This window comes from Paralichthys olivaceus, chromosome 11 (genome assembly GCF_024713975.1).
Source record: "Paralichthys olivaceus isolate ysfri-2021 chromosome 11, ASM2471397v2, whole genome shotgun sequence".
Classification (NCBI taxonomy): Eukaryota; Metazoa; Chordata; class Actinopteri; order Pleuronectiformes; family Paralichthyidae; genus Paralichthys; species Paralichthys olivaceus.
In genome coordinates, this window is record NC_091103.1 from 2,281,251 (window position 1) to 2,295,070 (window position 13,820).

The window sequence follows — 13,820 nt, forward strand, 5'->3', positions numbered from 1 at the left end:
CCGTTAAATCAGAAACACAGAGATTTGCACACTTAATGCTAGTTTCTGTTACTGTATGTATTTCAAACATTTGTATTTTGTTACAGCGCTGTTACAAGAGGAGTCACATCCCAAGAAACAATCCATAGCCTCTCGCCTGTCTGAGAAGGTCAAGTCTTCCCTGAGCACCGAAGGCAACAAAGACGACGACTTCCAGCCGGACAGGAAACGCATGCGGGCTGCTGAGCTCCAGGTAATCATAGATGCTTCGTACATACTGTTGTACACTTTTACAGAATTGTCCTTATGATATATGTTGAGGTTAAACGTATGAACGCTCTCTCTTGTGGTGTCAAATAAAGAAAAGTAATATCTGTGCACATCAAACATATGTCTGAACTGTCTGTCTGGCCTGAGATCTATTTTTCCTCGTCACAAATATTCATTTGGACTTGAGTATGAACTTATTATATTTAAAAGATCAAGGTCATTGTGACTTCACAAATCACAGATACAATAATGAAATGATGATATTTTATATCTACGAGAGTGAAGGACGACTTCACTGTGGCATCGAAGTGAATTTAAGTGAACAAGTACATTTAAACAAGAGGTTTGTTCTGGTTGTAACGAACACGCTGAGTAACGTGTGGTTCATTAATGTTGAGTGTCCTCAGAGCCGGAAGAGGAAGCGTCTGGAGCAGGGAGTGATATTCATCGATGATGAGCCGGAGCAAGAAAACCAACCTCCTGGTCCGAGTTGGGCCACAGAGCCAAGCAGCCCCCTGACCGGTTTACCCTCATCATGCACTGTGAGTACACTCCAGACAGAAATGCACACTGGTCATAGGTTCACTGCCACATGGGGGCAGTAATGTCCATGTATATGATTTTTAAATATCAGCCGGTCACTGTGGAGCACCCTCATTTAGTTTAGAAATACTTAAGTATGAATAGAACATATAAATAAACACCATCTTCAGTATGAAATATTACTGACAAATCAAATTACTGAATAAACCTTAAAAAGCAAGTGTTAATAATTGTGTTCATAAGTGAGGCTCAGTAAGATTCACAGTATCAAGGCACGAACATGGAACATGGAACTTGTGAGTGACATTTAAATTGAACAAAGCCGTTATTATTGATCTTATTTGTGTTTCTGCTGCTATAAGATGTTAAAATGCCCGTTGTGTCCGCTGCGTCCGATCACTGTCACCGTGTCAGTAATATGCTCAGAATCATCTTTCACTATCACCACTGGGTGGCGCTATGCTCCACGAAACTAATCAAGGCTGTTTCTACAAACAGATTTTTGTTTGAACAGAAAACCAAGATGACAAATACATTGTTAATATAAACTTTGCTTCATCACATTTATAAACATGTAAACCAGTCTGTGTTTATCCACCGAGCTTTTACAATTTGATTTGACTTCACCTGTCGTGATGGTTTAATTGGTTTATTTCTTTCATATTCGCAAATTATTCATTATCAACAAAATAGGTGCTGATATGTTTACTGTTGATCCATTAGTGAAATGAACAATAAGTTGTTCATCTCTATAATCTAGAATGTAGTGTTGTAATAGGTGGAGATGATTAACTTGAAGGATCAGACTCAAATCTTGAAAGCTCTGAGGAAAATTAATAGAAGAATCATTTTTAGCTGCAAGTTGAAAGTGTAGCATCTCATTTCCACCTGTTGCTGCAGTAAGAAGCCACCAGATCAGGTGCATCAAGTTCCTTTAAGGTATTAAGATGCTCTCTCTGGTGAACGATCAAGGTTCCTGAGTTCTCTGCAGGTTCCAAAGACCAACAGGTTACCCATAACCATTACACGTTGAACCGTAGACCACTGTGGCAAAGCCCACAGGAATGGTTGAACTTTCACAACTGCGTTTAAACCTGCCACAGGTGTGTTGCTTGGATTTAGATCTATGGATGACAGGAGGTGGAAAAAGAGGAGGAGGGAAAGTGAAGTCGAAAAAGCGCGTCTGTCTCTGGTTTCCCTGCAGCTACATAACCCGGGCTCTTTTGTCCTGTGAGTGCTGACTGACGGCCTGAATGGAGCCCTTTGAAGCAAGCTCCAGTTTTAATTAAGAGGTTTTGCCTCGCCTGGGCCGCTGATCTGTGAAAGCCACGGGGATAAATATTGAATGGGGTTCACCCGCTGGTTACTGTGCCCGAGGGATAAACAGGTGCTTTGGAGGGCAGATATTTGCTGTGGTCCCTCCCTGCACCGTGCGGTCATATCGGTAGAAAGGGGTGTTCGGTGTCATGTCTTCTGAGGTATTGGCTATTGAAGCACACCCTTATTGGAATGAATTCCAAGCCCTTGAAAGCTGTGGAATGAGGAGCAAATTGGCGTCCAGCAAGAGGCGCCAGTGATACCTAAGTGATCCGCTGCCTGCGGCCCCTCAGTGCCCTCTGACTGGCCCCCCCGGAGTGTGAGATTTCCGTCTATCAGGTGTTGGCAGGGAGAATAGCAACAGAAGCCTACCTGTGAATATTCCGAGGTGTTCAGTAACACCACTGACCTCTGTTCTGTCAATTCAAGAAAGCTATGGCCATTGCATACACTTGCACCTGGCAGCGTATACCGAGAAATCTGTCATACCTGAAGGAACTTGACTTTTACAAGCTTGACCAAACTTAGAATACCGTTACCCAGCAAAGGTGTGTACCTAAAGAATAACATGATATAGTAAGCCTGAAGAAACTTTACCTTTAGTGCACAGAGTACCTGTAAATACTGTGATAATAGAAAAACACTTCACTCGCAGAATGTGTTTGATAGATAAAGGAGGGGCATTATCACTGCTGGTGGCATCCAAAGAGCAACACCAGTGAAATTGTTCTGTGCTGAAAGAAGGATTATATTCTTGTTCTGAGCAAAGCTGGTGTCCTGTTTGCCCCTTTTGCCAGTTATCTGCATTCCTTTCTAGGGGGTGTCTGCTCTGGGCTGAGGGGCCAAGCTTGAAACCTTGTTGTCCTGGCATCTCAGGAGGCAGGTATGTAAGAGGATACTCTTGTGTCAGCTGTTTCCTGCTGCAGCTTTTGACAAGGGCCTCTATTCATCAGCAAGCTCTTCTACTCTGCCCCTACCCACCCCTTCTTCCCCCTCCTGCCAATGAATAAGTAATTATTGGCCATCTTGGAGCAGGATATTTGGATGGCTCTATTTAATGTGGCAGCAGCAGGTAAGGTGATCGGGCCCAGGGCCCAGGCTGTGAAGCGTAACTGTTCCAGAGGAGAAAGGTAACTTGAACTGGTGTTGGGGCCCTACAGCACCTCTGTTTATTTTTCACATGAGCTCAGGGCTCGTTATCCCTCTTAACTCTGAGAGATGGCTCTCTAAGGCTTCTCTCGGCCCTGTACTCCACCGCACATTGTAATATTTGATGGGGAAACAAACGTGGAAAATCTGGGCTCGTGGGTAACTGGAGCTACTCATCTGTCATCAGGAGCGGTACCCTGTGATCCCCCATCGTAAGTTGTGATGCATGAAAACACATACCAACCATTCTTATGTGGAACCACTCAGGTCATTTTACTGAAAACTTAGAGATTTAGATTTCTCTAAATGTGAATAAATTTCATCATTAAGAAAAAATGAAAGCAGCTGTCTGAACTTAATTCAGCCATTTCACTGGAAACAAACTCATTCTGATGAGAATATAACTTTTTAAAAACTGAATTAATGGTAGTTTACCAGTTTCTATGCAAAAAAAGCACAGATTTCTCTTATTTACACCAAATTACCTTTAAATTACCTCTTTAGAAAATAACTAGTGAAACCAGTGTAAAAGCTGCAAACTTAAAATCTGCTTTCATTACTGATTTCTTTTTCATATTTTTTTATCTATATGTATGTGTGTGTTTTATTTTTTATGTCAATTAAGCATATTTATATATAATGTATATAAATTACTGCTAGTACCGCTAACACTGCTGCTATTACTACTAATAAAATTGATAATGACATATTTTACACTTCAGAACCTTTTGTCTTGTACTTTAAAACGTACACGGGATATTCGACATCCTGTATTCTAAATGAAGCTCTGGATTTGAGAAGCCTGTTATGATGATGTATGTGAGGCACTTAAAAGAGCACAACACATAAGCAGGATCAGTTTCATAAATGGTGCTGTCCACTCTTCACCTTTGAGAAAAGGAATCCACCACGTCACTGAACAGCTAATTATGTAGAAGCTACATTTTCCCAGCCGCCACAATGGTAGCCTCTCATCTTTCAGAGCCCGAAAAGGTCACCTGCTGTAGAGAGAGAGACAGGACACCTTATGTATTGATAGGAATTCTTTATGCTTCTCCATGTGCATTTCAAAAGGGGAAACAACACAGTCTGTCAAACGGCTATGGAGACAGTGGATAATGATGATGAGCTGGTAGCGCTCTCTATCACACTGCTTTGTAAAGCTGTATATGACTACATACGTCACACGCGTGATTTGTGTGTAAATGAGACGCAGTGATTGAATTTATTTATTCCACAGTTTGATACTCATCGCTGGTACAAATGATCGATTGATTGAAACAGTGGCTTTCTGAATAAGTAAATGTCACTGTTAACCAGACTTGGCATTAATTAAACGATGCAGTGATAGTGGTCGGTGGCTGTCGCAGTATCTGATACGTGACCACAGATACAAAATAGTGACACAAGTGATTTTACTGACGCAGCTTAAAACTGCAATGACACTTTTCTGGCCATTATTCAATGTCGTAACATTGAGGTGTACAACTGCACGGAGGTTTTTCTACCTGGAGTGTTATGTTGAAATTATTTAACTTAACTATTATTCTGTATTTTCTGTTTGTATTTAGTTTGAGCACAAAAGCACAATATTACGAGCTGAGAGACATTGTGCAAGAACAGACGCCGACAGTATCTTAGAGGTAGTGTTGATCGTTTACTAATCGGCAGGTCGGTGGTTAGTTCTGGCTCCTGCAGTCCGCATGCTATAGATTAGGTTATAGATTAGTTTATAGATTAGATTATCATAAATGCAAGTTGCTGGTATTAGGGCCATTCACAAAGATCTGGGACTCAACTGAAATGTTGAGGTCTTGACATGAACTACAGCATGTGTCCATTTTTCTCCATCCAGGCCCCAGAACCCTGCTCCCAGTGCCCGTGTGCTTCAGCCAAAGAGAGTGGGAAGGACAAAGATGGCAAAAAGAAGATTCCGAAGATCTTCTTTGGCACTCGGACGCACAAACAGATAACTCAGATCGCCCACGAGCTGAAACGCACAGTTTACTCCAATGTGCCAATGAGCATCTTATCCAGCAGAGTTCACACCTGCATTCACCCGGAGGTGGCTCCTCATTCCAACCGCAATGAACGCTGCACGGAGCTGCTGGAGGCCAAGGATGTGAGCGCACACACACACACAAACACACACACACGTTCTTGCAAGTACTAAATAGGTAAAGCTAGCCATTCCTTTAGTGTTCACATGTAGAATGCAGTTGTTGATGACAGAGTCAAGGTGCACATGTCTTCAATTTTGGTGGAAACTTTCACTTGTACTCAAAGATAAACTTAAGATTAAATTTTAGTGCCTGGAGGTCAAAGGTCAAGGTTGTAGTGACCTCATGTAACTGTGAATGTGACACACAGGACTGCCCGTGGGGAATTTCATGACATCCGGCACAAATCACTTTGGTTTCACTGATAAATTGATTCGATTTCAGTCGTCACTTAAATGTTATATCTCCAGACTGCTTGAGGACATTCCCTTAACTTTTGATCAGTCGTCACTTGGAGTCAGAGATAAAGTGATTATGTTTCAGTTGTCAAGGGTAAAGGTGACATTGAAAGTTATATAAATCTGGAATAAAGTAAAAGTATACAACCGCAGTGTGGTCGTTCTACTCTGACTGTAAAATGTCCTGTTGTCTACATTGCTTGGGCAAATTTCTTGTAAGAACCAATTTTAGGGAATTATTTTTTTAATGTTATCCATCTGCCACAAAACTCCAGCTCACACTCCACAGTTGACGTGAGACTTTCTTCCTGTGAATGACCCGTGAATGATATAGTTCATAGCTCAGGTCAGTTCCACCCCACATCTGAAGTGAACTCTTTGTGAACCAAGGTTGAACCCTCTCCAGCTGTGAAAACCAGCACCTCATGACACATCCTTTGACCTTTTTTAGACAGTAACACAGATCCGAAGGTGACTACAGCACCACCAGATAAATCCTCCTTCAATGATGCAGCCTCAGAGCAACAATTATGCTTCTACAATATCCACAACTGGTCAGGCAGGGTCTTTTTAACACACTGAAATGTCAGGAACCATTGAGCCGGCAACATGAGACACTTGTAACCCCTGACACTGTCCTGAGGTTGAGGCGCCTACTGTAATGAGGATAATTAAGCTGTCATTGGAGGTGTTTGCCTCCATGGCAATTGTCTAACTTTGTCATATGAAGTAGCTGGTTGAGTTATAACTCCTCTCTGGAGTGGATGTCTTTGACGCCCTTTGTCTCCATCACCTCAGGGTCTGGTCGAGTCAGTGTGAGGTTACCATGCTGTACAGACACAAAGCGATTTCATGCACAAAAGCACAGATTGATAGTATAATGGCGTCCTCAGTCAAAACACCTGCTGTCCATTTTAACTGTGCTGTAAATTGTAATGTGGCTGCGCTGGCCATCAATTCTCCTAACTCTCCCGACAATGTGTTCAGTGTCATGCATCATTGTGAGGAGTGGATCATCCCGTTCAGAGATTATCACTATGTGAGGAAGTTATTAAATCCACTGGTGTACAGTATTTGTGTGACAGTGTCACCTCAAGCTGTTGGGTCCATAAAGAACAGGGTGGGACATCTAAAGCAGGTTCCTCTGCTGACAGAGTAATTGGGGCTTAGTACATGAGATGCTGCTTCTTTACACATCTTCCCTCCCTGTATGAGTGTCAGGACATGTAAACCACTACAATAGATGAAACACATGACCTCATGCAGTCTTTAAAGTTCTCTGTGTCATCTCTGCTCAATGGGGAAACCAGTGTTTTCAGAACGTACTCCTTTGCTTTTTCACATTTGGTTATGTTTAAGCCTGATGTAGGAATCTGTGAAGCACATTGTGACACTGGTTCCAATTGTGGTGTACAAATAAAATGAGTTATTCAAATGATTGGTTTATCATTAGACCCTGGGCTAATGTTATCTTGTCTCTATACATGTGTTTATTACAGGGTAAGTCGTGCAGCTATTACCATGGTGTCCAGAGGATGCGGGACCAGTACACTCTGCAACATGTCCACGGGCTGCATGAAGCCTGGGACATCGAGGACCTGGTGGCACTGGGCAAACGGCTCCGCTCATGCTCTTACTATGCTGCCCGTGAACTCAGGCAGGGTGCCTCCATCATCTTCTGCCCATATAACTACCTGCTGGACCCAATGATCAGAGAGAGTGTGAGTAGATTTTAGTGAACAACAATCAGAACACAAGGAGTGAGAGGAACAGATCACAGAAAATATCTCATGTAGGTATTAACCGCTCCTCCTCCTCCTCCTCCTCTCTACTTTCTCGCTCCTTTCACTGTCCTCCTGCACCAGATGGAGATCGACCTGGCAGGCCAGATCTTGGTGCTCGATGAAGCCCACAACATTGAAGACTGTGCAAGGGAGAGTGCCAGCTTCACGTTAGACCTCAACAGTCTGCTGACGTCCAGGGATGAGCTGGACAGCATGGTCAAAAACAAAATCAGATCCTCCAAACACGAACCCCTCAGAGACTTCTGCTTCACTCTATCCAAGTCAGTGTCCATCATCATATTCAGTAGCTCAGTTGTTTATATATTAATCTTTCATAATTTGAGGAGAAATTGACTCAGGTGTTTTTTTTTGTAGCTGGATCCAGGAGAGCCAAAGCCTGATGAGTGAAAGAGGATATGAGACTGCAAGTAAAGTCTGGAGTGGGAAGAATGTACTGGACATCTTTGACACGCTGGGTATCACTGCAGGGACCTTTGCTCTTCTGAAGGTACCCCAAATATCTTGTAGACTACACTCTTACACACAATCATGAGTCTGTTATTCACCATTAAGTAGTTCGGTTCCGTTGGTTGATCTTATACTGGACTCAGTTCAGAACAAAGATCCAAGATCACAGATCTACAGAATCTTTATCATCGCCTGGAAAAACCCTGGTTTTGTTTTCATGTGTCCACCGTCTTTCCATGTGACAGACAAACCTGGCAGCCGTGCTGGAGAAGGAGGAGATTATTGGTTTGGTGAATGGTAAAGAGGACACGGTGCCAATCCCAATCATCAGCTCAGCTTCCTCCACTGTCCTCAAAAACCTCTTCATGGTCCTGGATTTCATGTTTAGGGACAACTGCAGGTCAGAGACAGACCAAAGACGTCAACCTCCAGAAATCCTGAATCCTGCCAGCTCAGACGCTAATACGACTGACGGGTTGCCTTGTTGTTCTCTTTGTTTCTGTAGGTTTGCTGAAGACTACCGGGTAGCCCTGCAGAGGAGCTACTCTTGGACCAATCAGGTTCCGGCCGATGTTCCTGATGCCCAGGGTTTTTTTGTACGACCACGCTACAGACAACGCCAGAGTGTCCGTGTCAAGAAGGAAGTGTTGACACTCAGCTTCTGGTGCCTCAACCCAGCTGTGGTGAGAGGTTTGATGTGGCAGACCTCGCCAGTTAGGCCACACTGATCTTTTAATTGTAAAATATGAATGTCAATGACTATTTTACAATTTTCTTCTTCAACTTCCACCCTTTATGCTAAAGATTCTCATTATGGAATGAATTACAACCACGCACCCCTCTGAGGTTGATTGCGTCTGTGTCTGTCCCTCCAAGGCTTTCTCTGACTTGAGTGGGTCGGTGCACTGCATTGTGCTGACATCAGGAACCCTGTCACCCATGAGCTCCTTCTCCTCTGAACTTGGGGTGAAATTCTCCATCCAGCTGGAAGCCAATCATGTTATCAACAAGTCCCAGGTTAGTCGCCTTTGTCATTGAGCCTCAGTGAAAACACTTCAGACACATTTGTTGAGTAGGTTTACAAGAACACTGTTGTGTCATACTGTTGGAGCGCTTGATTCCTAAACTGTGACTCCTAATTATGACTCAAGATCTGAGGCTCAGGAGTCATTAGATTCCTTCAGCTCTCATTGTTAGTCGACCTTTGGTCCAGGTCTTTCAAAAAGTCTTGTTTCTGAATCAGAGGGTTTATCATCTATGAACAGGGGCTGGAGCTAATCCCAGCTGACGTTTGACAAGATGCAGGGAACAGACAAATAATCTTTAACTCTCACATTCACCTACAGTTAACTTAGAGTCTCCGATCAACAAAGATTTTCATAAACAATCTGAAACTTGCATTGGCTCCACATCTGTCACAGTTCTGCTTCTGTCCAGCAGATGTCACAGTCTGACTGCCTGATAGCTATTTACCTCATCGGAAGGCCGTCGTTCAGGGGCTTCACTGTCTGTTCAGACACTTTTCATTTGACAGAAGAAAATAAAGGTGTTTTTGCAATCATCCCCACATTTGAATCACCAGAGCTGACTAATGTTAAAGATACGTCACACTTGGTAACAGGTGGGTTTGATTCCAGATCACCAGAGTCTCGATCATGCCCAGATATATTTACTGTATGAGTTTTACTGGTGACATCAACCTTAGATTTCTCCTGTCCTCTCTTTAGGTTTGGGTGGGCACTGTTGGTGCAGGACCCCAAGGCAGAAAACTCTGTGCCACCTTCCAACACACTGAAACATATTCGTTCCAGGACGAGGTGGGGGCCCTGCTGCTCCATGTGTGCCAGGTCATGGCCAAGGGTGTGCTCTGCTTCCTGCCTTCTTACAAGGTAAATAAACCACACACACACTGAAATACGTCAGTCTGGTCACGTTGGCCGTGTTAGATAATTAATTATATGTTAATGCACATACATGTTGTGGTACTTTCAGAATCACAGTGATTAGCTACAGAACCGTAGAGGTGTTTATGTTTCAGTTTGGACTCACATCTTGGTCCCAGCAGTTAAAACAACAGCCCTTCAAAATAATTGTTCAACACATTTGGATCATGTGAAGAAATATCAAGACAGCTTTTGATGGTCACTTGGTAGAAAAAGATGATGTTGGACTCTCATTTGTTTGTTATCTGCGTTTAGTCTAAACATTTAGTCGTCCTCTACAAATCAGCTTGAAACATGCATCTCAGACTTTATGTTATCAGGCTTATATTCATGATATTAAAAATAATTCATCCATTTTATTGAAGTGGTGGTGGACACTTCCTTTTACCACATTTTACCAGTGGGAGGAGCTAGAGACCACGAATTGGAGTCACATCCAGTGCGTTCAGTGTTTGTGTTGACTAATGGCACAAAAAACAAGTTTATAAAGGCTCCACTGGATTCCGACAGATCCCTCTGCTCAGGCAGACTGCATGTAACAATAGATCAGCACTCATCAATAGAGGCACTTGTCAGGTTCTTGGTAAATGCCGTCATCCTCACAGAACTGTATCCTCTTTCAGTTAATGAGGACGCTTCTGAGAGCGCACTCGTAGACACTTTGTCCCCCTTTGTTTGTTATGCGTTTTCGTTCATGAATGATTAATGTACACTACAGCTCACTTGTCACATTAGCTTACAAAGGGGCAAGTGGATTTCCTTTATTATTGTATATTTGTCCACATTGCACGTTACACGTGACTTTGGTCAGTTAGCAGTTTTAGTCAATTAATTAATTAAACACAAGTGAGTTAAAAAAGTCATTATGAAATAAACACATGAGTCTTCGGGGGGCAGTGTGCATGGATAATGTCCAGTTTAACCTAGAAAATATCTTTTCGCCCCTTTTTGAAGTTTTTAAACTTCTCAGCAGATTTTAGTGACGAAGGAAGAAGTAGAGAATGTCTGAAAAAGTAAATGTGAAGCACATGTTGTTTATTCTTAATCATCTCTAGACTGAAAACCACATAAAAGCATAAACATTTAATCTATTTTGTTTAAGACCATCACTTTCAGGGTAAAGAGTTCTCTTGTGCTTGCTGCCTTGAGTCATGAGCAGTAATGTTAAATATATCATCATTTTATAGTTTATCATTTTAAATCCTCGATTTGAATTTTTCACAAAAGTTACAGCAGTGAAAAACTTATCTTCTGTGACAAAGGCTAAGACGTTTTGAGGCTCATGGTTATAAAATGGCATTTTGCTTATGTTCTACACTCATATCATGGAAGCCGGCATCACTTACACACTGTCTCTCTGTGACGAGTCAGTGTCACGTTAAGTGGACACGTCGTTTTCCATCAAACAGCGGAACCTTCACAGTTGTGTTTTGCCCTTGGCTTATTTAGTTTTTGCCTTTGGCATATTTGCATTGTGTCTGTTTGACTTGTATTTCAACGCGTCGCTGGTTTGATTTCCCTGCAGTCATCGGTTGCTTGCTATCCAGTTGCCTTCTCAAACAGCTGATGACCCTGCCATCCAAACTGTGAGGGAAAGCTAACACTCTGGGCCTTGTTCTTTTCTCATTTTACCTTCCTTTTTGTCAGCCTCTGATGTCAGCCGAGCAGCTATGGGCTGTGGGATGTTTTTTTATTATTGATAGCCGTGTAGGAGTCTTCTATCTCTCTCAGTGCTGATGCATGAATATTTAATCTGCAGTCAACTCCTGAAGATGAGGAGATGAGGGGAAATGAAGGGCTGGGGTATTAATTGGAGCCCGTGGAGGCCTTCCTGGTGCCGCCGAGTCCCGTCTGCTCTGTAATCTGTGTGTGTGTGCGTGTGTGTGCAGGATACATAGAGAGAATAGGTCATGTCTGGTCATCCTCGTTCAATGTGTGGAGATGATGGCTGTCAGCTCCTCATACACAGCTGGTTTTGTGACGAACCGAGGAAGCAGCCTTAGCTCACGCACATGGACATAAATACACAGCAGGATCCTCTGGCCCTGTTTTCATTGAACTTAATTATCTTCATGTTATAGAAATTAGCAGTACACGTGTGTTGTATGTGTAATACATGTGTATTTTGGGGTTTGTTGAGAAATGAATCTGTTTTACTATGTTGCTGTGGTTGTCGTGTCTCAGCAATGACCTCTGTGCCCTTCTGTCAAATCATTTCAAAGAAAACACAAACTCTGTTTCTATTTAAGATACATGGACACACAAAGTCTGTAAGTCACACACACACACACGCACACACATGCACACACACACTTTCCTGCACCAGTGCTGTGGTTTTGTAGCACTTTAACCTCAACATCCCTTCAGTTAATGCCCATTAAAATCACAGCGGGCCCTGCAGTCTGGTCCCAGCCGCCAGAGGAATAGACCTCTGCTCCACAGGAGAGGGGGACTGATGGTTTATTACAGGAGTGGCAGCCAAAGATGGCAGGCACTACAAGATACTTTTAAAGGAGATTGAGATAAGGGCCATTAGGTGACGTCGCCTCGCTGTCTGTGTGAAGATGCACCCGCTGCTGGCGCCTGGGCTCTGCTGAGCACGTGTCAAATCAAAGTCAGAGCAGACTGCAGGGTGAACACCCACCAACGCGCACTGTCCGCAGGAGCTCAGGGCAATATGAGCACGAGAAGAACAGTTATCTGAGAGTGAGACCGGTTCTCTGTGTCTGGGAGCGCACCGGATTCATAGGTCAATTTGCTCAGTGTGGCATTAACCTCCTAAATGTTTTTTTTTTTGATCATTTAGAGCAGAGGTGATGTTTTATTTGTGTTTTTACAGTGGAAACTTGAGGGTTACTGCTGTCTGACTAAGCTGCAGCTTGTTGGAATGCTCATGTTTTCAGACACAGAGAACACATGTGAAGTGGAGCAGTTTTTGTCTTTCAAGCACAACATTTTGTTCGTGTCAGTGAGTTTCAAATTAAACAGAAAATATAAACTTAAAGGTCCAGTGTGTAGAATTTAGTGATATTTAGCGTTGATATTTCATGTTGCAGCTGAACACCCCTCACCTCACCCTCTCCTTCCAAACATGAAAAAGAACCTGTGGTAGCTTTAATTGTCATAAAACTCAAAAGGTGTTTAGTTTGTTCAGTCTGGACTAATGTAAAAAACATGGCGGCCTCCGTAGAGAGGGTCCCCTCTATGAAAATATAAAGTATTTGAATATAAAGGGTCTTTTCTGGACTAAAGAAAACTACAGTTCATACAATTTAGATGAAACGAACTAGTGAAAACATCATGAGGATTATTCTACATTAAAGTTCCCTTTCACCTAAATCTTACACACTGGACCTTTAAGATCTGATCAGTGAAATTGTTCATCAGTTTGATGCCAAGATGCTCTTGTCTGAGCAACAGTCATAATTTAAAATCCAAAACTTGATTTTACCAAACAGAGAAAAAAAATCTTTAACCAGTGAATTTGTAATGTTGATATATAGTTTACACAATTATTGAATCTGCTTTATTTTGTTATTCTCTCTTATCATTTCAGTAAAAAAGTGATAATTTCATAAAGTTAAAACTAGTCAAAAATGCACATGAAGATGTTTCAAAGCACACACTTTATTTTCAACTCAATAAAATAATTAAATCCCTCTTAAGAAGAAGGTCAACTCAGTCAGATCAGCATCTTTATGTCTGGGCAGCGGGCTGGGTTTTTACAGTGTTCTGTTGTCGTCACCAGCACAGCTGGGATGTGTAGAGCAGAAGACAAGGGCAGAGTGGCAGGCCAGAGGTGGCAGGTGGCTTCTTGGCACCAGCCTTGGCGTGATGGTTGCTGTGATATTTTGGAACTGAATAATTTATACCGCAACAACACGTCTTCCCTCGCCAATGCGAAATGTG

The 13,820-nt window shown here is 42.6% G+C and overlaps 1 protein-coding gene across 4 annotated transcripts in view; it reads left to right on the plus strand.

Moving 5' to 3' along the window:
- Positions 1 to 13,820, plus strand: part of brip1 (BRCA1 interacting helicase 1) — a 30,552-nt gene that overhangs the window by 2,975 nt on the left and 13,757 nt on the right. For 3 of the 4 annotated variants that reach the window (XM_069534577.1, XM_069534576.1, XM_069534578.1), the window contains 10 exons: positions 87 to 232; positions 648 to 791; positions 5,114 to 5,380; positions 7,216 to 7,437; positions 7,582 to 7,781; positions 7,876 to 8,008; positions 8,214 to 8,368; positions 8,474 to 8,651; positions 8,845 to 8,985; positions 9,696 to 9,857. In XM_069534577.1, the coding sequence (XP_069390678.1) occupies positions 87 to 232; positions 648 to 791; positions 5,114 to 5,380; positions 7,216 to 7,437; positions 7,582 to 7,781; positions 7,876 to 8,008; positions 8,214 to 8,368; positions 8,474 to 8,651; positions 8,845 to 8,985; positions 9,696 to 9,857 (1,748 nt within the window). The remainder of the gene's footprint in view (positions 1 to 86; positions 233 to 647; positions 792 to 5,113; positions 5,381 to 7,215; positions 7,438 to 7,581; positions 7,782 to 7,875; positions 8,009 to 8,213; positions 8,369 to 8,473; positions 8,652 to 8,844; positions 8,986 to 9,695; positions 9,858 to 13,820) is intronic. The other variant, XM_069534579.1, reaches the window with a different exon arrangement.